This window comes from Podarcis pityusensis, assembly GCF_964106645.2.
Source record: "Podarcis pityusensis genome assembly, chromosome: 16".
NCBI classification, from domain to species: Eukaryota; Metazoa; Chordata; class Lepidosauria; order Squamata; family Lacertidae; genus Podarcis; species Podarcis pityusensis.
The window spans coordinates 16007144-16032115 of record NC_138041.1 but is presented as its reverse complement, the minus strand read 5'-3'; the positions used below and the strand labels follow the sequence as shown (position 1 = coordinate 16032115).

The 24972-nt window shown below is 46.2% G+C and overlaps 3 protein-coding genes across 8 annotated transcripts; all 3 read left to right on the top strand.

The window, feature by feature from the left end:
* The first annotated feature begins 2 nt into the window (after nucleotides 1-2).
* TSACC (TSSK6 activating cochaperone) lies at nucleotides 3-6560 on the top strand. Of its 4 annotated transcripts, XM_080985885.1 has the most exons (6): nucleotides 282-414; nucleotides 2779-2862; nucleotides 2969-3036; nucleotides 4620-4649; nucleotides 5428-5586; nucleotides 5998-6560. In XM_080985885.1, exons 1-6 carry the CDS (start codon nucleotides 341-343, stop codon nucleotides 6222-6224), a joined length of 642 nt encoding a protein of 213 aa, XP_080842011.1. In that variant the 5' UTR covers nucleotides 282-340; the 3' UTR covers nucleotides 6225-6560. The 4 variants fall into 4 exon arrangements, with proteins under 4 accessions (XP_080842009.1, XP_080842010.1, XP_080842012.1 ...); XM_080985883.1 differs by lacking the exon at nucleotides 2779-2862 and having other exon boundaries at nucleotides 3-472; nucleotides 2968-3036; XM_080985886.1 differs by lacking the exon at nucleotides 2779-2862 and having other exon boundaries at nucleotides 220-414; nucleotides 2968-3036.
* Nucleotides 6561-7990: 1430 nt separating this feature from the next.
* SSR2 (signal sequence receptor subunit 2) lies at nucleotides 7991-13996 on the top strand. Of its 3 annotated transcripts, none has more exons than XM_080985942.1 (6): nucleotides 7991-8092; nucleotides 9746-9900; nucleotides 11053-11151; nucleotides 11897-12005; nucleotides 12357-12434; nucleotides 13479-13996. In XM_080985942.1, exons 1-6 carry the CDS (start codon nucleotides 8006-8008, stop codon nucleotides 13587-13589), a joined length of 639 nt encoding a protein of 212 aa, XP_080842068.1. In that variant the 5' UTR covers nucleotides 7991-8005; the 3' UTR covers nucleotides 13590-13996. The 3 variants fall into 3 exon arrangements, with proteins under 3 accessions (XP_080842068.1, XP_080842070.1, XP_080842069.1); XM_080985944.1 differs by having other exon boundaries at nucleotides 8035-8092; nucleotides 9711-9900; XM_080985943.1 differs by lacking the exon at nucleotides 7991-8092 and adding an exon at nucleotides 8195-8215.
* A 1753-nt stretch (nucleotides 13997-15749) lies between these two features.
* Nucleotides 15750-24430, top strand: CST6 (cystatin E/M). The gene is made up of 3 exons (XM_080985955.1): nucleotides 15750-16034; nucleotides 18366-18494; nucleotides 24035-24430. The coding sequence occupies exons 1-3, from the start codon at nucleotides 15765-15767 to the stop codon at nucleotides 24122-24124; spliced, it is 489 nt and encodes a 162-aa protein (XP_080842081.1). The 5' UTR covers nucleotides 15750-15764; the 3' UTR covers nucleotides 24125-24430.
* The last annotated feature ends 542 nt before the right edge of the window (nucleotides 24431-24972 follow it).

The following is a 24972-nucleotide window of genomic DNA, read 5'->3' as shown; positions in this document are numbered from 1 at the left end:
GCTGCATAGCCAATCAGGGTCGGAGGCGCCTCAGCCTCCACCAATGAGGAAGCGGGCTCTGTCACCATGGCCCCGCCCACCGCTCTTCCACCAAGATCGGTTGATAGGACAACGGACTACTCACGCTCTCCCCCCTGCCCCGCCCTTCGCGTAGCGCGTGCGGCGCTTCTCTACAAAACGGAAAAAGCAATGCGCTTGCGCGTCGTCTTCCCACCTTATTCACTCCGCCCCCGCTGGACGCGCCTGCGCATAACGAAAGCTGTAGGACGCCAACTACGCCTGCGCACAGTTCTGAGGGAGGCGGAAGTGCGCACGCGCACGGGCTCCAGTCAGCGGTTAGATGGATGGAGTCTTCACACCGGCGGTCGCTGCAGCACTTGCCGCGCTCCGACCCCGACCAGTCGCACCCCAGAGGCGAGTTTTGGGGAAACCACAAAAAGGAGCTCCGGAGTCCTGACTGGCCTGAGCCTAGGCATGATGGGATTTGTGGTCTCGTTTTAAGTTCTGGTCAGAGGAGCATCATGGGAGTTGAAGTTTCAATCCGGGCCCCATTCACTCCCAAGCCAACCCTCGCCCAACCTCACCGCTGAGCATGATGGGAGCTGTAGTATTTTCTCTGACGAAGATGCCCTTTGAGCTGCCAAAGTGCAGCTAGTTAGATATTGAGCTTTCTCCAGGGTGAGATATCCTGGGAGACGGGATATAGGGTTGGATTTTGCTGCATCCCCTGGATCATTTTTTTTAAATAAAAAGAAAATTAGGCCACTTTTCAGCTGAGAAAACATCATTACAGAGATCAATACAAATAAGATCTGCATTTAAAATATACGACACAAAAGGAAAATAAATCAGGTGGGAGAAAGAAATAAGCAAACTCAGTTTCAGATTCATAGTAACAAGTTTTACATGCAGCATGGGGCCAGTTGCAGACACTCTATAAAAAGATTTAAGGCTGAGAATGTTATGGTTCGGACACCTGGTGAGTTTGTGGCAGAGACAGGATGCAAGGCCAAAATAAATAAAATTACAATTAATCCCTAATAACAGTGCATAAATTGGAAATTATGTAAGTGCCAGGTTAAAAGTTATTGGAATATTTTCACACACACCAACGTTATTAAAATTAAGCAATACACACACACACAACATGCACACACAATAAAGATTGCAAAAGATATTTGAAACTGTCCATTATAGAGCAAAAAGAATGAGCCACATTTGTTTTATTGAACATATGGATGATACCTAATCTTACAAATCCTAGTGCAACCACAGTGGTTATAAGTGAAAACAATGAAAGTGAAAAGTCTAATAGCCACACTCTCTTCTCCTCCTTCAATGTATCAAGTATCATGGCTTGTGCACATACTGCATGATAATGTGCATTCAGTGCTAAATGCAGGCACCTTTTGAAGGTGCTGTACATGCCATATCTTTTATTTTATTAAACTGATATACTGCACTTCATCTGAATATCATGTCATCCCCATTTCGTCTCTTGTCACATGCTATTTGCTGATCGATCTAAGGCACATAATGCAGGAACAGTTGCAATCCGTTTTGTGACGAGAACTTGCTTCTCAATCTTGCTGTCTGTATGGGTACACAGAGAGAGCACTTTCTCAGATTCACCTCCAGCTGGGAGAGTGACAAGATAAGCAATTCACCCCAGAAAGCAATTGACTGAGAGAGGGAGAGAAGAGGCCGCGTGGGTCTGACAGGGGTGTGTGTGTGTGTGAAGGAATCCAACCTCCCCAGTTTAGAGTGTGGGCTGTGCCTCTTGCATTGCCACTTTCCCATAATTAAAAAGATCCTCCCCTTCCTGCATTGCTGGGGGCTGGACTAGATGGCCCTTTTGGTCCCTTCCAATTCTATGATTCTTGCATTTTTGCTTGTCTGAAAAGAAAATCAAAAAGGATGAACCTGGTTTAACAGTAACTTTATTTATTTGTTTATCGCATTTATATCCCACCTTTTTCTCCAAGGAGCTCAAAGTGGTGTACATGGTTCTCCCACTCCTCATTTAATACCCACAACAACCCTGTGAGGTAGGTTGGGCCGAGAGGCAGTGAGTGACTGGCTCAAGATCACCCCAGGGATGATGTTCTCCCATAGTCACCCATGCAATGTTTTGTGCAGTGCCAATGCACACCTACCACCCGGCTTTGCATTTAGCCAAGGTGCTGTCTTGGACTTCTCCATCTTTTTATACCTGGGAGAAGAGGAAGAGTGGCTGATCAGCAGTTGGTAGAGTTTGCAACTCCTCACCAACACATTCCCAGTCTTGCCCAGAATGTAAAAGCAGAGCACAATGAAGGACAGTCACTGATTGTTGTTATTATTGCTATTATTATATTTATTTCTAAAGTAATTAAATTAATAGAATTACAACAATACAAGAAACCAACCGATTAAAACACAGATCATAAAAACAGCACCGCCCTATCAGAAGCCATTTCCTTTAAAAAAATAGTCCGTTTCCCCAAGGCCTTTCGGAATACAGTAAAAGACTTCACCTGCAGGCAAAAGGACAGCAAGGAGAGAGGGAGTCTGGCTTTTTTAGGGAGGGAGTTCCAAATCCTGGGAGCAGCCACCAAGAAGGCCCCTCTGACTGAGGAGGAGGTGTCCCCTTTGGCCAGGATGCAGCGGGATGTGTTGCGACAAGCTCAAAAGGCCTACCTAGGGTTTGTCTTCTGAGGTTTGAAGTGGCTGCCAGCCCAGCAAAGCGACTGCACCCTGTGGAGTATGCTCTAATCTATCATTTTTTTCCAACCGCAGCAGTATGAAACCAGAAAGACACCGGAAGACCATCTTGGCCTTAAATAAGAAACATAAGGCTCTCCCTCCAGTCCATATGAAAGGGGAGTTGCTTTCCAGTCTTGCACCTCCTTTTCTTTAACCCTCCCCAACCTGGAAACTCTTGCTTGTGATACTAATAACTATTTTCTTCCTCTCCTCCTGTTCCAGGTAAGAGTTTCAGTCCTGTTCGGATGGAGCCAGATGTCAACCCCCAGGATGAGAAGCAGCATCGGAAAAGTAGGTTAGACCCACATCAGACTTTTTCCCTCTCCAGCTAATGTTTTAAACCAGGGATAAGGAACTTTTTTTCCAGCCCGGGGGCCGCATTCCCTCATGGATAAACTTGTGGGAGTCACATATCCCTGGTGGGCAAGGCCAGAGGCTAAAAAGCAGGCAGGGCATCTACTGCGACTCTTGCCTTTCGTACAACCACACAAAAGTTAGAGGTTTGTAAAAACACCTCTCTCTTTCACCCAAGTGAGCAAGATATATTATCACAGTCAGAGGCACCAACTTGCCTATGCTGTTAAGGGGGCCAACATTGCCCAGTGTACGGCATCAAGCAATGTGCTGCAATACCTCCAAGTGCTGTCCCTCAGCTGCACCCCTCAGTCTATGTGCTCTACACACAAGTACATGCACACACACACACACTGGGGTAAAGAGACTTGGCAACCCTGCATTAGCACTTGCTGTTTTGGTAGCTGCAGAACTACTAGGGCTGCCATGCTTTTGGGGAAATGGCAACCCTAAGTACCACTTCCTGACCATCAGCAGTGGAGGTGATGCTACAGCCCAGGAAAGAGTAAAGGAAGGTGAGGACAGGTGACCTCACCTAGGCCCGAAGTCACCCCCCCACCAAAGCAGGCTCAAAACTTTTCAAAAACATTTTCTCAGCAGCTAAGCATCAGAAACATTCTGCTTTGCTGTAACAAAGGTAGAGAACAGTCCATTGTTTCTCAGGCCTTTCTCATGTCTTCTGGTCTTGCTAAAGAACCACATTGCAACTTACTTTCTCTCCGGGAACCATGCCAGAACAAGAGATTGAAACATATCTGAACACTCTGAAACCCCTTTCCTGGGAAGGGTGCCAAGAGTCCACAATAGTCCCAAGACAGCTTTCTGTTCATGCTCAGAGGAACTCCTGAGGGAGGAGAAAGGGGGAGGGAACTGGAAAGGGGTATATATGCTTGTGCACATGATTGTGAACTCGTGCATGCTTTTTGTGACTTATCACACTTGCTCCTTCTACCAGTTCATGGATGGTAGAAATAAAAGCCTTTTCTCCGAAACTATTCCTTGAGTGTCTGTTGACTCCCACTTCCCTTTCCCAGGCGCAATATTTTTCCCACCCGAGGGCAAAGCCTCATAAGGCTACAAGAGCAGCCCAAAGTCCTCTCCTGTGGCAAGCTGCAAAGAGCTGCATGGCCCCTCCACAGTCTCAGTTTGAGACCCTTTAGTATCTTATGGATGTCACTTATACCATGTACCTCTTAAGTTGTGTTGGCAGCCATGGCAGCAGTCCTAAATTCCCTGCATCCTTATGGTGAGAAAAATGTGGTGGCTACACCCGAGGCAATGTTGGCCACAACAAGCCATAGAGAAAGCTAATGGGGTGGAGGTAGAATAAGTTCTGCAAATTTATTAAAAGTCCCAGAGCTGAGTTTGGAGGGTCAGATAAAAGTACTTAGCAACTTTTCTCCCTAGACGAAAGAGACAGCAAAAATATGGACTCTATATTTACAGAGGAATAAAATGAATATCTACTAAATAAAAAGCCCAATAAAGATCCATAATAACTATAGTTTTATATTTTTCAGGTACACCAAGAAGATCTTCACAAGTCCCACGTAAGTGTTTTTGTTTAGATATCTTTGCCCCTGCTGGGGGGTGGGGGTGGGAATGACCCAGCCAAACTCAGTCACTTTCATCTGGGTTTCCAGTGATTTGGATTTTTTCAGTCAACCGCTTATTGCTGCATCTTTTAACAGCAGTTTGAGATGCAAGAATTAACAGTGAAGCTTCTCCTGGTACACAGATAAAAGCAATTGTTCTCTTGTTGCAATCTGCTGCTTTTATTGGTAATGGTACAGCAGCAGGAGCAGTTTAAAAGTTATTATTAATTTATTATATTTGTGGTCCTTCATGTGAAGATCTCAGGGCGTTTCACAGCATAAATATACAGAATAAAATCACAAAGTACATATTAAAAGCAACAAAACCAAAGAACAACCCCCCACCCTCCCTCAAGCTCATTTAAAAGGACATAGACAATCAGCCAAAAGGCCTGGCTGAAGGTTGAGGCTGAAATCGGCTGCCACCCATTCAGTTCCCCTTTCTTTCTGTGATATCAGCATCTTAACATACTTTCCGTGTTTTCCCTCACACAGGAGGGAATGTCTTTTCCAAGATAATGCCCGCTACTCAAAATAAATTACGCTTCTTGCGCAAAACAATTTTTATATCCAAATGCAAATGCATGCAAATTTAACCACTTAATCTAATTTCAGCGACTAACCCAGCTCATACGATTAATAAACTAAGATGACTTTTAACGATGCGAGAGTTGATCCCAGGATTCTAGAGATCTTGGCCATGCCACCTGATCCACTCTTTCTCTCTCAACAGGAGAAGACTTTGATGGTCCTCCGCCTCCTTCTTTTAAGCCTCTGTGTCCAGCCAAGCCCTCCCCCAGTTTCCTGGAACTCCCGTCAACTCAGTGGAGGCCCAGCCCAGGCCTGCCATATACCCAGACAGCTCGGATCGGGAAGGGAAAGAGACATTTCTGTAAGTTAGGGGAACCCCCTCATGCTTTACATGCATGTGGGCCCTCATCTTAGAGTAGCCCCATGGCCAAAAAAGTGGACATCAATTTGTGCAAACATCTTTATATGTAGAGATGCATATAATATTTGTATGTCTGCTTTGAGTGACTCACTGACCCCTCCCTTCCCCTCTAGGGTTCTTTATCTTGTTCCCTATCCCCCGCTTTTTAAGTTTTTATTAAAATGGAATCAAAAGTACAAACAAACAAAAACATAAGCAAGTTTACAAAATATAGGAGCGGTACACAGGTTGCCTTTTCCAAATACAGTCATACCTTGGAAACCAAACACCTTGGCTCCCTCTCTTTGCAGAAAATGTGGATGATTCAGCCAACCTCTGCCTGTTCCCTTCCCTCCTCCTCTCTCTCCCCAGCCCCTGAACATCAGCCCCAGGAGTGTTTTGGCCTGCTGGAGTGCATGCACAACAACATCCAGACACAGACGCAGATCGCACAGGCACAGCTCTCCCTCCTCGAAGACATGCGAGAGTCCATGAACATCCTCCTTGCCAGGCAGGAGAAGCAAAACCAGGAGCGCCTGGGGCAGTCAGATCAACGCACCACGAAGAGCTCAGCCTCCTCTCCCAACCCCACCAGCTAGCAGCCTTGGCACGTGCCCTCCTGTCCAACTCAAAGCTCTCAGTCTCCCTAGAGCCACGGTAGCAAACCTCATGTCCTCCAGATATTTTGGGTGACAATTCCCATCACGTTGGCTGGGGTGGATGGGCATTGTGGTCAAACACATCTGGAGGGCTGCCAGGTAGGTAAAAGCTACCCTAGAGCAACTGTGTACCTATTCCTACCACACACTGCGACAATATACGATTTCCGTAGATTAGCAATGCTTGTAAAATTTGATTTCTTTTTCTGCGCTGGCTGGCAGTATTATGTGGTGTGGGAAGAGACAGTGATTCAAAATAAACATGGTTGTTATAAACATGGTTCTGCAGTGTGATCTTTTCGGGAAAGGTTCATAATGAGTAAGACAAGCCAGGCCAGCTTGCTCGCCCAATGCAATTAAAAAAAACAAAACATTTTGCTCTAAATAAAAAGTGGCAGCTAGGAATGAGGGTGTTCTTTGGGTTAAAGAAGGGTTGGGGAACTGGCTATCTCCCCCACCTCCTGCAGGCCAAATTTGACTGGAGGGTGGGGCAAGCCACGTGTCGATCACCTGATTTCACAGTGACATCAGGCAACCCCTTTTTTGCCCATTTGCAAAGTGCTGTGGGTGAAGATTTCCACAGGGCTTTGCCCGTGCTGCCAATCAGATGCACGGAGTGAAATCTTGAATTGGCTGGCATACATCACACTGGGTGGGTGTGGAAAAATGAGTTCAGTGAGCAATGAAATGCAAAATAGGCAGAGGAACCTGTGATTTATCTGAACACAAAATAGTTACAGTGACAAATTGGATAGTTAACTGTCCAAATGAACAGTTCTCCAAACAAAAAGAGGTAAAAGGTAGTGTCCTCCAAGGATTGGTATTGAGTCCTGTGCTTTTTAACTTGTTCATAAACAATTTAGAGTTAGGACTTAGCAGTGAAGTGGCAAAGTTTGCTGGTGATACTAGATTTTTCAGGGTTGTTAAAAAGATTGCAAAGAGCTCCAAAAGGACTTCTCTAAACTGAGTGAATGGGCAGTAAAATGGCAAATTCAGTTCAATGTAAACAAGTGTGTAGTGATGCATGTGGGGGCAAAAAAATATTAATTTCTCATGGGGGCTGAACTGGTGATGGCAGAAAAGGAGTAACACCTTGGAGCCTTAGTGGATAGCTCAATGAAAATGTCAACCCAGCGTGTGGAAGACATGAAAAAGGAAAATTCCATGCTAGGGATCATTAGAGGAATTGAAAGCAAAACTGCCACTATCAAAATGTTGTTATACATATCTAAGACCACATTTGGAATACTGTTTTGGTCACCTCCTCTCAAAATGGATATTGTAGACTTGGAAAAGGTTCAGAATAGGGTCAGGAGAAGGATGGAGGAAAGATTGCAGCTTTTGGGAATGGCTAGTTTAGAGAAAAGGCAAGAAAGAGGTGGCATGATAGAAGCTTATAAAACTATGAAAGGACTTGATGGGCCACTGGTCTGATCTAGCAGGGCTCTCCTAATGATCTTTCATGTTTCTTCTAACACCAAAATAACCAGAAAGCAGGCGGTAAATCCAGGATCAGATGCCGGTCGCTGGCAGCCACAAGACAGGAGGTTTGCTGTTGTGCTAGAGACCTTCCTGTGGGCATCTCTGGTTCATCTGGGAGAACAGGATACTGAGCCATAAGGGCCACTGGCATCCTCCAGCTTGTCTCCACATAGGTTCTTAAGCAGGGCTGAGGACTACATTTCCCAGCGAGCTCAGCGGCAACTCGAGGAAGGTACGTAATGCGCGCGCGAAAGAGAGAGGCGGGGTTCCGGCCGCTGGGAGTGCTGACTCTCTCTTCCGTTCTGCTGGCAGCTGCAGGAGCCGAGGTGGGCGAGCGCAGGAGGGGAGGGCAGGTGGTCTTGGCAGGCAAAACCGGGTTTGGGGGTCTGATCGGAGGACAGCTTTGGATGAGAAAAGGAGGAGAGGGGTTTTTAGTCGGGGAAATGCAGGTTGGTTGGAGGGGGGGGTCTATTCTGCCAGGGAAAAAGGAGGGCGATTGGAACTGGGTGCTGGGTGCAAGGAGGCTTGGCAGAGAAAGTTTCATTCATTCATTCATTCACAGCAGTTGTGTCCCATTTTCTTTCCTCCAAGAAGCTCGAGGTGGTGCACGTGGGTCCCCGTCCCCCCGTTTTATCCCCACAACAACCCTTTGAGGTTGGTTAGGCTGAGAGGACGGTGAGGTCCGTCCCCCCCCCCGCCAAGCAGTTTCATGGCCAAGTGGAGGTTTTGAACCCTGGTCTCCTAAATCCTAGTCCATATTTAATCCCCACCACAACCGTGTTGTGTTATGTCGGTTAGGCTGAGAGGCAGGGACTAAGCTCAGGGTCATCCCCTTAGTGAGCTTCCTGGCCGGGTGGGGATTCGAACCCTGGTCTCTCTCGGGTCGAACACTCTGCTACACAATATTGTCTCTTTTCATGGAGTGAGATTCTGGAGAGCGGCTGGCAGTCAGAATGATCACTTGGCGAGATGAACTACTGCTGTTACTACTACTGTTTATTGTGTTTTTATCCCACCTTTTGCTCTGTGGTGTTCAAGGTGGCGCACACCGTTGTCTCTCTCCTAATTTAATCCCCACAACAACCCTAGGCTGAGAGGGTTGTTGACTGGCCCAAGGTCACCCACTGAACTTCATGATGGCCAAGTGGGTATTTGAACCTTGGTCTGTCCCAGATCCTACTAGACTGATGCTCTAACCACTACATCACACCGGCTCTTGGTGGAATCTTATTATGGGGCAATTTCTGAGCAATTGGGGAAGGGTCCTGACAGAAGAAAAAGAGGACGGGATCACAGTAGAGAAAAAATTGCCATTCAGTTGAGGGGATCAGAACTATAGGATAAACCTTTAGTGGTGTTGGATCACAGGAAGCAGCATTGTATGGACTAAGTTAATAAATAAAATTCACTTTGCCCAGCATTCCCTTCTCTAGCTCAGCAGTTCCCAAACTTTTTCCTCCACGGGCCACATGAAAATTGCTGAGGGTCTTGGCAAACTACGTAAATCGGTTTTCTGCCTGTTGTAGCAATTGTAATCCACTGTGCCAAGATTTTGTATGGTCCTTAATTGTATTTTTACTGATTTATTTTAAGTCACCTGTTTCACTTTGGAGGCCATATTTCATTCATGTTTGAGCATGGATGCTCAAAGATCATTTATCATGGATTAGGGTTATACACTCTTTAGCCATCCCAAAACCATATTCGTTTAGAGGCAAAGTAGGGGTTCTAATCTCTGTTTAGTAAGATGGCAGTGTTTTAATTGGTGAATCAGTTAGGCTAACCGATTAAAACAAAATTTCAATTTGATTAATTTGGCAGCAGGTTTTTAAAAATAAACACACATTTAATTGCTGTGCTGATACTGTTTCCCTTCCTCACACTTTAAACAGATTCACCATTCTGTACTTCACTTTTTCTCTACCAAATGATACTCTTCTTCAGGTGCAACTACAAATCCATCCTCTTCTCCATTCCAGATGAAGCTGTTGATTCTTGCCGTGCTGGTTGCCACCTCCTCAGTCTACTGTGAGGAAGGGGCCAGGCTCTTGGCCTCCAAGTCCCTGTTGAACAGATATGCCGTCGAGGGCCGGGATCTCACTTTGCAGTACAACATCTACAATGTTGGCTCTAGGTAAATCCCTCTTAGGAAAGGCTGATGGTATCTTAATGCTCTTTCCATGGAGATGCATTTGAAAAGTTTTTAGAAGCTGCAGCTGGTGCAGAATGCTATGACCAGCCTGCAGACTGGAGCGGGTTGCAGGAAGCATGTTATCTCTTGTCACTGACTACTAGTCTGTTTCCGGGCAAAATTCAAAGTGTTGGTTATAACGTATAAAGCCCTCTAGGGCTTCAGCCCAGGCCACCTGAAAGAGTGTATCTCCCTATATGAACCTTGGGAGTGCACCTTCAACATCAGATGCGTGGCTGGTGGTGACCCAAGAGAGAGGCTTCTGTGTGGCTGCTCCCAGATTGTGTAATTCCATCTCAAGAAAGGTTAGACTGGTTTCCTTTTTGTTATCCTTTGGCCGGCAGGCTACAACCTTCCTGTTCAGTCAGACCTTTGGAAACTAAGGCACAGACAATGCTGACCACTGGGCTGCTATCAGGGCAAACTGTACTTTTAATTGCTGGTTCTAAGTGTGTTTTGTTGTATTTTTAATTATTGTTTTTAGTTTGTCTTTATTACATTGTATTTTGTAACGTTTTTTAAATGTTGGAAGCTGTCTTGAATTCCAATTTGGGAGAAAAATTAAGTACAAATGCAATAAATCATCATCATCAATATTTCTCTACCATCATATAACTTTTTTAAAAAAGTTACTTTCAATTTTTTTAAAAATACTGGTAATCATTAAGGTTACTTGGCTAATCAAAACTTAAGCCGCTGTCAGCTGCATATTGATGGCACCCTACCCCTTATCTCCAGGTGCCTCCTGCCATTGGTCCATGATGTAGGTGTTAAAGAATAGCATTTGGGAATAAGATGGATTGCTATGGCACCTACACACCAGACTTCAGGGACCTACCCTCTGGGAAGGACAGGACACCATGGTCAATGGCTGCTAAGAAATCCCGGAGAATCCATAAGATTTCACTCACCCTTTCCATCTCACAATACAAATCATTTGCCAGGGTGATCAAGGTAGTTTTAGTTCCAAACTCAAGTTGGAAGCCAGATTGGAAGGGATCTAGGTAAGGGTCCCACCACCCCACACACCCTGCCTTCAAATGGTGTCTTGTTCCTAATACTGTTATCCCAATCCTTTTATCTGCTGGCATAAAGCGCTGCCTTAGAGGTGGAGTTGTCGGATGACTCGTTTCCTCCTGAAGACTTCGGCATTGTTTCTGGGATGCTCAATGTCAAGTGGGACAGGATCGCACCGTATCCTTTTTTTTGCACAGAGTGTGGCAGGTGTGTGTGTGTGTGTGTGTGTGTGTGTGTGTGTAGGGGTGACAGTGGCTCTTTTTAGATTCTTTAGAGTCGTAAGAACAGTAGAGCAGCCTGCTGGATCAGACCAATGACCCATTAATCAAACTCAATAGTTTTAATTGGATTTGGAATAAATGTGCAGTTAAATGTTACTGTGTTGAGTTTTGTTGTGTTATTACCTTTCTTACTGGGTTGTGCAAACCGCTATTCTGAATGCAGGTAACTCACAACTTAAATCACCTTTAACTTGTGTGCATTCAGCTTTATGCATTTGACAAAAATAAAAAGGGGGCAGGCATCGGGGGGGGGGGGGGAACGACTTTGTCATTTCTACCCACCATTGCACTCAGGTGTTTGGGCTAGATGGAACTTTGACTTTCTTGTGTTATCACTGGAACGCAACCGCTGCATAATTTGAGTCGCCTATAATGCTTTTTCTAGGATAGAGTAGGGACATTGGGAAGAAGTTTATGGAACTATTGGGGCAGGGCCCCCAAAAACGTTTGGGTTTAGATCTTAAGCCTCAACAAGCCCTCGGGATTGTCCCTTATTTATCTTGAAGCACTGAGCAAGTATTCAGTGTTACACGCATGAGCAGAAAGACCCAATCCACCCCCTGGTCTCTTCTCCCGAAAACCCCCTCTCTTTCCTTTCTGTTCCCGCGACACAGTCTGCTTCCTTAGCCACTGTCGCTCAGCGCCAGCAACGTGTCCCACACGGTGGTCCTGAGACCCCTGAAAGCCGGCTACTTCAACTTCACCTCTGCCACCATCACTTACCTGGCACAGGAGGGGGCCCAGGTGGTGGTAAGTAGCAAGCGCCTTGGGTGGAGCCTGGGATCTGCGGGGGCCCACAGGCTTTGGCTCAGCTCACAAACAAAGGCATTCTTTGTAGTTACCACTGACCCCTCCCTTTCTTGAGTCCTATGACTTGTGCAGGGAAATTTGGGGAGGGTGTGTGTGATGGGAATTGTAGTCAAAAGCAGCTAGAGACCCAAGTCTGGGAAACCCTGGGTTAGAGTTTTGTGGTGGTTGTTTAACAAGGAGACCTCGCATGACCGCAAGCACCATGGCCCTTCAGGGGAAAAGGTGGGGTTAAATAAATATATAATAAGAATAATAACAAACACAAACCCCCTCAATTTTCTTTCTTTTCAGGTGGGCTTCACCAGCGCTCCAGGGCAAGGGGGGATCCTCGCCCAGCGAGAATTTGACCGGAGGTTTTCGCCACACTTTGTAAGTAAATAAAGCAGTGCTGTCAACCTGCTCCAATACAGCATTGGGGGCATTAAAAACATAAGAGCCTGATGGATCAACCCAATGGCTCATTTAGTCCACATCCTGATCTCACAGTGGCCAACCAGGTGCCCAAGTGGGAAACTTGTAAGCAGGACCGGAGAACAAGGGCACTTCCCCCACCTGTGGCTTCCAGCAGCTTCCATTCAGAAGCATTGCTGCCTCTGACTGTGGTGGCAGAGCATAGCCATTATGGCTAGCAGCCATTAAGAACAGGTAGGTAGCCGTGTTGGTCTGCCGTAGTCGAAACAATATTTTAAAAATCCTTCCAGTAGCACCTTAGAGACCAACTAAGTTTGTTATTGGTATGAGCTTTCATGTGCATGCACACTTCTTCAGAAGTATACACTTCTGGGTTTCACCGCATGCACAGAAGCGCTCAATATCAATCACATTGTGCGCATGTGCAGAAAGGCGCCTCCAGTTACGAAGTTTTCGGGATGCTGCCGGGCCTCCGGAACGGATCCTGTTCGTAACCGGAGGTACCACTGTATTATTTATGTTTGTTATATTATCACTATGCTTGTGTTTTGGAACACTATAATATAATCATCACAGTCACGGCTTTTGACTAGCACAGTGGTTCCCAGACTTTTTCAGGCCACCATCCCCTTGGTTCCATAAACTAATCCCCAGTGTCCACCACTCTACTCTATAAAAAGCATTATTCAGAATAGTGGTGTCCACAATCCACTAAGGAAGATGTGTGACTAACAGCTAGTTGTTGCACATCTGTTCAAAATCTAGTTTAAACTATTTAGTTTAATGACCTCAACAGAGTTGATGAACTTGATCACGTGATGCCAGCTTTTCAAAGTCTATAGCCATTTACACCTCCAGCTGCTCTACTTACCTCTGTAATCCCACTGCTTCCCAGGGGGTGCTGCCTCCCCCCACCCTTTGGAAACCACTGGACTAGCACAATGAACTTGTTGAATTGAAACGACTAATTATTTCCCTTTCACCTCCTTTTCTTTTATAAAGCTGGATTGGGCAGCCTTTGGGGTCATGACACTCCCCTCCATCGGCATCCCTCTGCTCCTCTGGTACTCGAGCAAAAGGAAGTACGACACCCCCAAGAGCAAGAAGAACTGAGCTGCGCCAGGTGGATTGTGTTCCCCTCTGCGGTTCTAGGGGTACTCAGGAGCGACAGCAGAGCAGCCAGCGTTTCCAAACAAATTGGGGTGTTGCTCTTCAAGAAACAGCTGCCGTAAAAAGAAAAACCAACCCATCAGTGAATTAAAACAGGCCCCACATTTTCTGCCAGCCCTCCTAGCCATTCTAATGAGGGATCCGTCCAGCCTCAGTGACGGAGGTTCCACCCCTCTTCCTTCTCCGCGTCAAATCTGCTCTTCTTGGCCACAGGAGGGCACTGGAAGGAAGGGGAAATATCAGAGCCCTAAGCGTGAAGAATTAGATAATCTGTCAGAGAAATCTGTTGTGCCTCAGAATGGTGTGTGTGTGTGTTTTTTTATCATGAAAAATAAAACACAAACTTTGAATCTGCTGTGATTTCTTTTCTCTTCCCTTAGCACAAAAGCAGGCCTTCTCCTACCTCTGGTCCCAGTGGGAAGGGAGGAGTTGTCGTTCAAAACATCTGTAGGGCACCAGATGGGTGGAAAGGCATTGGCACCAGCATGTTTTGAAATGGGGGTACTGAACAGAAACAAATGGTATTGTTTTAACTGCGTCAGGTTCTGTAAAATATGTGCAGGCCCAGTCCAAAAGGATATTACTGCATTTTTCCATGTATAAGACGACCCCTGTTTATTTGAACCCAAAACAGAGAAATGAAGAAGGCCCCGGATGCACTTTTACTCGGAGTGCTCTGTTGGTGCCCTTAACCTTGCGCAGTTTGCGGAGCCTTGCACCCGTGTGTGCACGCACGAGAAAGAGCGGCACATGCAGCAGGGGAAGGAGGAGGCAACACTTGTCTGGTGGCGGAAGCAGCTGCTGGAAGATCAAGGAAATACCGTATTTTTCTGGTATTTAGCAAAAACATTGTCTTCTACACGGAAAAATAAGGTATTTAAATTATAAGGTAATAACATTGCTAACAAATTTAAAAGGAATGAAAAACAATACTTATTTTTAAGTGCCTTAGAGCAGTGAGTCTCCAATCTTTTCAGAGCAGGATCCTACCATTTTCCTAAATAGGCATTTTAGGACCCACTTCTCAATTTTTAAAAATAATTTTTATTAAAGATTTTATTGGGTTACAAAAGTACATGCATTATCTCTAATTTCAGGTTGTAGAGTCTTTTCTGCAAATCTGTTGCGCTCAATATTTGCCTGGTCTGAGTGCTGCTGTAGTGACACAGGTCAGATCCAAGTGGAAGGTTTAAAGCACACGCAATACACATTTAAAACACAGAATATTGGGAATAATAGCTTGTTCAGGCTGCTTGGGAACAATCTGACTGCGAAACTACAGTTGCCAGGATTTTGGGGGAGGTAAAAGGTAAAGGGACCCCTGACCATTGGGTCCAGTCTTGACCAACTCTGGGGTTGCGGCGCTCATCTCGCTTTATTGGCCGAGGGAGCCGGCGTACAGCTTCCGGGTCATGTGGCCAGCATGACTAAGCCGCTTCTGGCGAACCAGAGCAGCGCACGGAAACGCCGTTTACCTTCCCGCCGGAGCGGTACCTATTTATCTACTTGCACTTTGAGTTGCTTTTGAACTGCTAGTTTGGCAGGAGCAGGGACCGAGCAACAGGAGCTCACTCTGTTGCTGGGATTCGAACCGCGGACCTGATTGGCAAGTCCTAGGCTCTGTGGTTTAACCCACAGCGCCACCATGCGCATTGGATGTGTTTTACATGTCTGGTGTGCATGCACAGCACAGGATCTTCCAGAAACAGCTGCCTTTCCCAGCTGCCTGGTGCCCTCTAGTGGACTACGTCCCACCAGAGTCCAAATATCGGGAGGGCACCTGGTTGAGGAAGGATCCTTTATATTTGCGCTGCTTTGAATCTGAATCCGTCACCTCCGGTCAGGCTGCAACCCAGAGGTGACCCACCAGCGAAAGATCCACGCCGTCCTCTGCAGCGCCTACGCAAAAGGAAGCCCCACGCTGCTTAGTGGGATTTACTCCCAGGTAAAGGCGCGAACATTCCCAGGCGGCGCCTACGTCTTCCCTCCAGCGGGAGCCGCTCTCCCCAGGAGTGGGCGTGGCTCCGCGCCTTTCCTGTCCTTTCAGGCGTCCGCCTCCCGCGTCGTTGATTGGCCGGCTCCGCGGCGTGGGCGTGGCCTCGGCCTTTATATCAGCCTATGGCCGCGCTCACTTCCAGCTCATTCTCAGCAATGGCGCAGTTGTGTTCGCCTGTCGCGATGCGCATCTCCTCTTGCCTTGGACTGCTGCTGCTTTTCCTCCCGGCGCTGTTTGCGGGAAGCATCGGGATGCCCGGAGGCCTGACGCCTCGCTCCGTCTCGGATCCCGACGTGCAGAAGGCCGCTGCCTTCGCCGTGTCCGCCTACAACCAGGCCAGCAACAACATGTTCTATTGCCGGCAGCTGAGCATCCTCAAGGCGGAGAGCCAGGTAAGGACGCGGGGGGCTTGCAAGAAATTCTTGGGCCCCTTTTCCACTCTCCATCCCTAAAACTATTTTTTTAAAAAACCACTTAACCTCTCTCTTCACACCAGCCTTCCCCAGCCTGGTGCCCTCCTGCTGTCTTGGCCTGTCATTAGCCTCCAGCCCACAGCCCAAAGCAGCCGAAAGGGCGCAGGCTGACATAGAGAAGTAGCCTAGTCGTTGAAGGAAGGAGGGCCTCGGGGGGTGGAGAGGGGAATGGAAGGCTGTAACTCAGCCGTAGAGCATCTGTCTTGCGTGTAGAAGGTCCCAGATCATAGCTGTCAACCTTCCCTTTTTTTGCGGGAAATTCCCTTATTCCAGCGCCGTTTCCCGCTGCTATCCCGGATTGTTAGATATCCCGTAGACTGTCCCTGGGGCAGGTGAGGCTGCTGATCCCTTATTTCCGAGGCTGCGGATCCCTTATTTTCAAACCTGAAAGTTGACAGCTATGTCCCAGATTGAAAAGCAGGATGCAAGTTGTCATTTATCTGCCTTGAATGCAGAAGATCCCAGGTTCAGTCCCTGGCATCCCTAGGTAGGGCTGGGAGAGACACGCCCCCCTCCGCCTGAAATGCTGGAGATTCACTGATGCCAGACAGTGTAGACAATAATGGGCAAGACGGATGAACGGTCTGTTGGTTTAAAGGCAACTTCTTAAGTTCCTGGAAGCTGGGGGCGAAGGGAAGAGAATTGAGATGGGTTGACACAGTAGGAGAGAGAGTGTGTTTGTGTGGTGGTTTTTTGTAGGGGGGAGGAGTCCTAACAAAAGGACAGGATTGGAAATCATGGCTCCTTAAGAGCTGTCACGGACTGCTAAATGCCCCCAGGCCAAGTGGCAAGCTGAATAAATGCATGATGTTCTGGCACCTGCTGTAGACTAATGATGTGTGCATACAAACACTCATTTTAAATTCAGTTTTCTTAAATGCTTCAGTGTGAACCTAAGTCAAGCAAAAGGTTAAACACTCAGCCCCCCCCCCGCTAGAAAGGCTAAAATATCTAGGTATGTAGACTGGGCTTTCTTTCCCCCACCATCCCTGGGGGGAAATGGCACTGGGATGTAGAAGTCTAGGGTCCTGAGACAGAAAGGAACAAGGTAGTCCTCACTGAGGGTGAGGATTGTGGAGGTGCAATGTGTGTTTGCAGAGCAGGAAGTGAGAGGTACTGAAAAAGATTCAGAGGTAACATTACTTATTTATGGCAACTCCTGTCCTGCCTTTCAGGATATCCCCCCCCCCCCCAAAGGTGGCTTGCAAATACATTCCCAGAAAATACAAACTCATATTAGCATATTAAAAAGCCATCGGGTTCTGAGTTGGTGATAGAAAAGGAAGTGATGGCCACCCATTTTGATGGCTTTGAAAGAGGATTGGACCAATTCACAGATGCAGAAGGCTGTCAATGGCTATTTGTCATGATGGCTATTCTCTACCTCTGCAGTCAAAGGCAGTACAGTGGTACCTCTGGTTAAGTACTTAATTCGTTCTAATGGGGCCTCCCGCTGCTGCCGCGCCGCCACCACGCGATTTCTGTTCTCATCCTGAAGCAAATTTCTTAACCTGAGGTACTATTTCTGGGCTAAAGGTAAAGGTAAAGGGACCCCTGACCATTAGGTCCAGTCATGACTGACTCTGGGGTTGTGGCGCTCATCTTCTTTTATTGGCCGAGGGAGCTGGCGTACAGCTTCCGGGTCATGTGGCCAGCATGACTAAGCCGCTTCTGGCAAACCAGAGCAGCGCACAGAAACGCCTCCATTTACCTTCCCACCAGAGCGGTACCTATTTATCTACTTGCACTTTGATGTGCTTTCGAATTGCTAGGTTGGCAGGAGCAGGGACCGAGCAACAGGAGCTCACCCTGTCGCGGGGATTCGAACTGCCAACCTTCTGATCCTCAAGTTCTAGGCTCTGTGGTTTAACCCACAGTGCCACCTGTGTCCCATTTCTGGGTTAGTGGAGTCTGTAACCTGAAGCGTATGTAACCCGAGGTACCACTGTAATACTTCTGGACACTGTTTGCTGGAAACTTCACGAAGGGAGAGTGCTCTTGTACTTGGGTCCTTGCTTGCATCTGGGGCATCTGGCTGACCACTGTGAGGACGCTGGATTGCATGGGCTATCGGCCTGATCCAGCAGGACTCTTTTCATGTAGAACTGAGCACGTGGTTCATTTAATGACACTAACCTTTAATTGCATCTGTTTACATCAATCTAGTTCCTGCCTCCGTATCTCTCAAGATATATATATATATATCTTGCATTACTCTGCTAAATGTCAAATGCCTAATTTGTTTTCCAGGTGGTGGAGGGTATGAAATACTACTTGACTGTCAAGTTGGTGAATACCCTGTGTGAGAAGAAGGGAGGGTCCAACCTGAGTGCTGAGGACCTCCAGCGCTGCAGCCTGCCCTTGGAAGGAGAACAGCAGGTGAGACTAGGAACCAGATGTGTTGACCGGGGACCTCACAGCTTCTTTGTGTTTATTCAGTAATAAGAAAGGCTGGGTGTTCCCTGTACAACACAGTTTAAAACTGCCGTAGATGGAGCAGCTTTGATGATGCGACTTTCCATCCCTTCATACAGCCTTAGGAATTTGTGAATATCCTCAGTTTTGTTGAGTAATCCCAAGATACAATAATGATTCCCTGAACAGCCTGGTGCTCATCTGGTGATCTGGACTACAGCTTCCATCAGCCACAGTCAGCTGTGGGATGCTAGAGCTGATGAGAGCATAATTGTTATAATTATTAATTGCCCACCTTTCATCCTTAGTTCCCAGAGTGGGTTACAACAGTTAAAAGACAATATTCTACCTAACTGGGTAAGCTTGCCTGAACAAAGCTGTTTTTAGCAGGCACCAAAAGGGGTATGGTGATAGCCTCTGCTGATGCCATTGGGCAGGGATTTCCAAAGTGTTACACTACCAAACTAAAATATTGATTTATTAGGAATGCAAAATGAGTATTCTGTGTCACCTGTAACAGTGTCAGTTCCACAGATCAAAGTAATTGACTGGGCATATATGGGGTGAAGCAATCTCACAGGTAAACTGGTCCTAAGCTGTTCAGGGCTTTATATACTCCTAGTAACACCTTGAACCTGGTCCGGTAGCAAATCGGCAAGCAGTGTGGGTCTCTGAGCATAGGTGTTAATAAGCTGACAGGGTCAACTCCTGTTAGAAATTGTGCTGCAGCATTCTGCACTAACTGCAGCTTCTGGTTCAAGCGTAAGGGAAGCCCCACATTGCAGCCAGTCTGTGCCTAGCATTCCCCACTGCCAGCAAGCACATGGGAATCTGCCTTAAACAGAATCAGACCCTTGGTCCAGGTGCCCCACTGCTGTCAATGCTGAGTGGCAACAGCTCTCCAGGTTTTTCAGATGGGAGGGGGTATTTCCTAGTCCTGCCTGGGGATGCTGAAGAATCTAACCAGGGAACATTCTGCATTCAGTTCAGATGTCCTGACACTGAGCTGCAGCCTTCCTTGTGCAGAATGTAACCTTAGGCCTGTTTCACCTGCCTGGTTGGTGTCGGATTAGAGCATTATATAAGTAGTGTTTATCATGCCCTAAGAATGTTGTGAGGAACTCCTTCCTGTGTTTAATGACTAATCATTGTAAATAAGCAAGAGACAGCTTCTCTTGTTGAAATTGGCAGCCAGCCAGCCGTTTAATCTTCTTGTCATTTCCACAGTTATATTTCTTCACATCCTGCCTTTTCCCCTGATGGAACTCAAGGCAGCTTACAGATAAAAACAAGAACCGCTAAGAAAAAGCAATCATTAAAAAAAGTAAACATTGGTGGAATGAAAACTATAACCACATATAAAATCTATTAAAGCCAGACAATTACAATAAGAAGAGCATGGCATCAGCCCTTTCATTAAAAGTGGTCTGTTCCTCAAATCCTGTTGGAACCAGAAAGTTTTTGCTTGCCAGAGGAACTAAGGCAAGGAAGGAGCCAGTCGAACTTCTCTAGGGAAGGAGCTCCAGAATTTGGGAGCTGTCACTGAGAAGGCCCTCTCTCACATCCCCACCAAGTGGGTCTGTAAGGGTAGTGGGACCAAGAGAAACGCCTCCCTAAAAGACCTCAAAACCTGAGCAGGTTTGTATGAGAGAGTGCGGTTTTTCAGAAAAGCTTGGACTTGAGCTGTTGAAAGCCACAACTCTTGAAATGTGTAGTCTCTTGGCCAGTGAGTATTTCCTACCACCACACCTTGTTGACCTGCCATTCTCGCACAGAAGTAAATCAGAACAGCCTTTGTGGATGAAAACCAATTGTGGCTCTCCAGGTGTTGATGGACTTCCCACCTCAGTAGTCTCTGGCTGGTGTCAGGTGGAGTCCAGCAACATCTGGAGGACCACAGATGGAAACCCGAGCAAAAATGGGATTTCCATGGGGCTTCCTCATTCACTATTTTGCTAGGGTTTGGCATGGGTTTTATTTATTTAAAGAAAGCAATAGTAGTTTTGCTCATCAGTAACCAGCTGACCACCTGTGGACACTTACAGATAGGACATGAATGTGCTGGTTGTTCTTTTGTTCACACTCTGGGTAGACTGCTTCTGTATAAGGAGGGTTTGTTTTGCTGTTAGCTGAATAGCCGTTAGTTGACATGTCTCCCCCACACAATTCCTTTAGGAAAGCTATCCAGGCCAGTGGCTATTGCCACATCTTGTATATCTTGTGATGCTTGACATCATTAATCTCAATGGGCTCATAGGACATTAATCTCAATGGGCTCATATGACATTAGTCATATGAGCCCATTGAGATTAATGGTGTCAGGTTAGTCATGTCTGTCTACTTCAATGGGTTTACTCAGAGTATAATTAAAACGGGATACAACCTGAAGATTATTTTAACTGTCCAAACATTATGTCTGGATAAAGTGTTATACCTTTATATTTCACCTCCCAAGGGTGACCTGAAACTTGTGACAGCTAATGGTGGCTAGACTAGTAATAGCAAACAATTGGAAATCTGACATTTCACTTGGCATATTGCAATGGCACAAGGAAGTGTGAGGATGTAGCTTTGTTAACAAACCTTTCCCGTTGCCAATGAGACATTGAAGGATGTGTGTGAAATATGTTTATTTTTTTAAAAAATGGAGCTTCCTTGTTACTAGAATGTTAAATTCCAATACAAATTCATTCTTACAGTCTGACATTTTGCATTTAAATCATAAAAGTGGCCAATTATGCCTAATGGGCAACAAAGCCATGCTTTTAAAAAATTTAAAGAAATCAGAGTTTGCTGTTTTGGTTGTGATCAATAATTTTATAGTTTATAGATGAAATCATTTTTGTGTTGTAATTTAGCGATAAAAAGCATTGTATTTTACCTTTCAGTTTATAAAAAAAGTTCAGCGGCTAACATAATAGAATATTATGTTTTGTAATATACAGTGGTACCTCGGGTTAAGTACTTAATTCGTTCCGGAGGTCCGTTCTTAACCTGAAACCGTTCTTAACCTGAAGCACCACTTTAGCTAATGGGGCCTCCCGCTGCCAGAGCATGATTTCTGTTCTCATTCTGAAGCAAAGTTCTTAACCTGAAGCACTATTTCTGGCTTAGCGGAGTCTGTAACCTGAAGCGTATGTAACCTGAAGCGTATGTAACCCAAAGTACCACTGTAATCTGTTTTGTCATTTATATTTTTATCGTAATGAGCTAAACACATGATGGCTGGCAAATATAGCTCAGACAAGGGGGAGATGAGGATTTTACAAGGCCAGCAGCTCAAATGCCTGTAAAGAAAAAATGGGTCTTGGTACGTGTTTTTGGGTGATGCCCCCAAATATGGTCTGCTAAATAGTTCACCAGCTGGGCTGACTGAAGATGTTCTGGGGGCTGTATTAGCAAATTGCAACCCTACATCACTTTCTGCTAATAAAGCCCAGGGCCCAAGTCAAGTCACCAGCAAGTTCTCCTTCACGACAACACTGCTGTCTTGTCCTTGAATAAGCTTCTGTTCATTTGTGAAGGAAAGCTGTCTCCAGATCTGTGTCCCCTAATGGTTCCCAAAGCCTCTTGCCCCAATACCATCAGAATTCCACTTCCGCCCCCAAATAATAATAATAATATAATAATAATTTATTATTTATACCCCGCCCATCTGGCTGAGTTTCCCCAGCCACTCTGGGCAGCTTCCAATCAAGTGTTAAAAACAATACAGCATTAAATGGCAGTGCTTAATTTTTCCATGGAAAATTTGACATTTCGTTGGCTCAAGAGGGACAATTAATGGATGCAATTAATTACAGGTGCAAGAACCAGCTTTGCTTATTCGATACAAGGAAAAGAAACATTGCTAAATTAGATCATGCTCCAGGGCGTCAGAAACCGTTCTGATGCAAATCGGCACAATTAGGAATCATTTTCAGTTTGGAGTTTCCCAGTGAACCCTCATTGCTGTGCCTGAGAATCACCTCTGTACACAGCTGGAATGTTTGGGGAAATGTTCTTGGTTGGTCTGAAAATCTGCAATGGGGTAATGAGATGGACTCTCCAAGCCTGCTGCACTAGGGGAGACAACAAGGACAGTTTGGTGTCTTTCCCCCCCACAACTGTGCCTCTGATGAGTGGCAGCTTGAATGTGTGCAGTCCAGGCAAAGGGGCAGGTGCTCTCTTGCTGCAAATATGTTCTGAGGTTGACTCCAGTTAACCCCAGATGGAAGCAGGGTCCCCAGCTATAGTTGTATTGGTGCAAAATGCGTCATTTTGTTTCAGCATGTTGGCGCTGTGTTGAATCTGAGCCGAGGCTCCCTCTGCCTTAACCCCGGGTATTTATTGACGAAGCAACAGAGATGCGAATCTCGTGAGTGTGTATGAAGTTCATTCGACTCACCACTGAGCAGGCCCAGCTGACTACGGCATATTTGGGGTTTGGGGCATCCAGGGGTGAGACTCCCAAATAATCCCAAACCGTCATCCAGTTCCCTTTTGTGTGCTGGCTGCCCGTCTTGCACTGACCTCTTTCCTGCCTCCTCCTCACGTTCTCAAAACTGGAAAAAACGTGGGAGTGGAACGTGGCATGTCTCAAGATGCACTGAAGGCACTGGCAGGTCTATCCTGAAACAGGTTCTGCTTGTCTTGGAAATGTTGCCTGTGCAGTTTCTGAGATTTCAGAAGAAATCCCTGTGACCTTTCCAGGGAAGCTTCTTCCTGAGAGCAGGAAGGAAGCAGCCCTGCGCATTGCATTCCTATTTAGTGAGGACACGTCATTGCACAAAAACCCTCCAGTGCTTCTGCCTTCCTTGACCAACTTTTTAAATTATTATTAAACTGTTCTTTTTATTCATGAGGCTCTTGCTAGAACAAGGTTGTCTAGAATCCACGTTCCCATGACGAGCCATTTCCACACCGGGGCTGGTTCCCAATTCTATGCCACTCTCCTGCTCCTGGCCCAAAGCGAGTTCGCAATAGTGCCTTCCTTGCTCTCTTTGAGGCCTATGCTGTTGAATGTCGATGCTTCCGTATTTCAGATAGACTGCTCCTGTTCCAGGCCTCTCTCCTATTCCCCCACCAGAAATGTTCGACAATTGTGACTGGGCTGCCTCTGTGGGAGAGTTTCTCCTGCAAGTTCTTAATGTCTTGGAAGCCTGTGCTGTAGTAACTCAGAGTGCAGGGCTTTCAGGGTGGCTGCCCTGCCCCTGTTCTGTGGAATAGCATCCTTGTCAAGATATAACAGGGCACCCACTTTCCGGAAACAGCTGGAGATATTTTTGTTCTGCCAGGCTTCCCCAGCTGGATAAAGGATCTTTGCCACGTGTGTTCATTTGTTAGGGTTTTAATTTTGCATTAAATGCGTTAGCTGTTTTGCGTTTTTAACTCTTTTTTATAATGCAAATTGCCTTGAAAGTGGTTTAGAAGGTGATTAATGAATCAATTATAATAACCCCTACACACACTTAGCTCTAATTGTCTGGATATTTTTCCCCCTCTCTCCTTTTCCCTCTTTCCAGAAACAAATCTGTGAGTTCCAAGTCTGGTCCCGTCCATGGCTCAGTGACACGCGACTGACACACATGAGCTGCAGAGCAGCCAGTTCCTGAACGTCACGCCTGGGGGTGACTCGGATGGATATCGGCTTCCCTGCTGCCTGAATGAACTCAGGCCAAAGCATCATTTCTGGGGGGCCGGTGCAAGCTTGAAACTATCTACCCCACTCCTATCTCAAGAATGGAAAATCACTATTTTAATTCTGAAATCACATTTCCCACATTTCTAAAATTGCGCTGGGGCTTTTCTACCATGCCTCCAAATATACTCCCTCTCTCTTTGTTTTGATGGTCTTGCAAACCTCTTTTTTTCTTTGTAACTTGTTCATTCATCCCAATAAAGGTATCACTTTGTCAGTCTTCGGGTATTATTGCTTTTTTCCTTTTAACGAGCTCATTCTCACTTTCCTGCACAGAATTCCACCACCTAAAGGACTCCATCCATTGTATTGAAATAATTCCACCTTGCTTCTGTTATCTACCTCGAGGGGAATGAAATAAAATCCTTAGAAGTGGGTCACCAGACAGTGTTTTGAGTTTGCAGCACATGCCAAGGTTGAACATTGCCGGTGTCTGAGCTCTCCCCCTCCCCAGTCCTGTTTGTTTGTTTGTTTTAGTTCATTTGCTTCCCACTTTTTGATCCAAGGAACTGACGGTACCAAACATAGTTCTTCCCCATCCCACAACAACCCTGTGAAGTAGGTTAGGCTCAGAGGCAATGACTGGCCTATGGGCACCTAGTAAGCATCATGGTTGAGTGGGGATTTGAACCCTGGTCTTTCCCAGGTCCTCATCGGATGCCAGAACCCAGCCTTTCTCAAACTTGGGTCCCCAGAGGTTGATGGAATTAAATCTCCCATCATCCCTGACCACTGGCCATGTTTGGCATTGTAGTCTTAACA

Excerpts from the sequence above, each read along its gene's own strand:
- TSACC (XM_080985883.1), top strand. The coding sequence starts at position 67 with ATGGCCCCGCCCACCGCTCTTCCACCAAGATCGGTTGATAGGACAACG. Across the intron at positions 4,650-5,427 it reads AAGATCTTCACAAGTCCCAC|GAGAAGACTTTGATGGTCCT; the intron begins GTAAGTGTTTTT and ends CTCTCTCAACAG. Across the intron at positions 5,587-5,997 it reads GAAGGGAAAGAGACATTTCT|CCCCTGAACATCAGCCCCAG; the intron begins GTAAGTTAGGGG and ends CTCTCTCCCCAG.
- SSR2 (XM_080985942.1), top strand. The coding sequence starts at position 8,006 with ATGCGCGCGCGAAAGAGAGAGGCGGGGTTCCGGCCGCTGGGAGTGCTG. Across the intron at positions 8,093-9,745 it reads TGGCAGCTGCAGGAGCCGAG|ATGAAGCTGTTGATTCTTGC; the intron begins GTGGGCGAGCGC and ends TCTCCATTCCAG. Across the intron at positions 11,152-11,896 it reads AAGTGGGACAGGATCGCACC|CGCCAGCAACGTGTCCCACA; the intron begins GTATCCTTTTTT and ends ACTGTCGCTCAG.
- CST6 (XM_080985955.1), top strand. The coding sequence starts at position 15,765 with ATGGCCGCGCTCACTTCCAGCTCATTCTCAGCAATGGCGCAGTTGTGT. Across the intron at positions 16,035-18,365 it reads TCCTCAAGGCGGAGAGCCAG|GTGGTGGAGGGTATGAAATA; the intron begins GTAAGGACGCGG and ends TTTGTTTTCCAG. Across the intron at positions 18,495-24,034 it reads CCTTGGAAGGAGAACAGCAG|AAACAAATCTGTGAGTTCCA; the intron begins GTGAGACTAGGA and ends CCCTCTTTCCAG.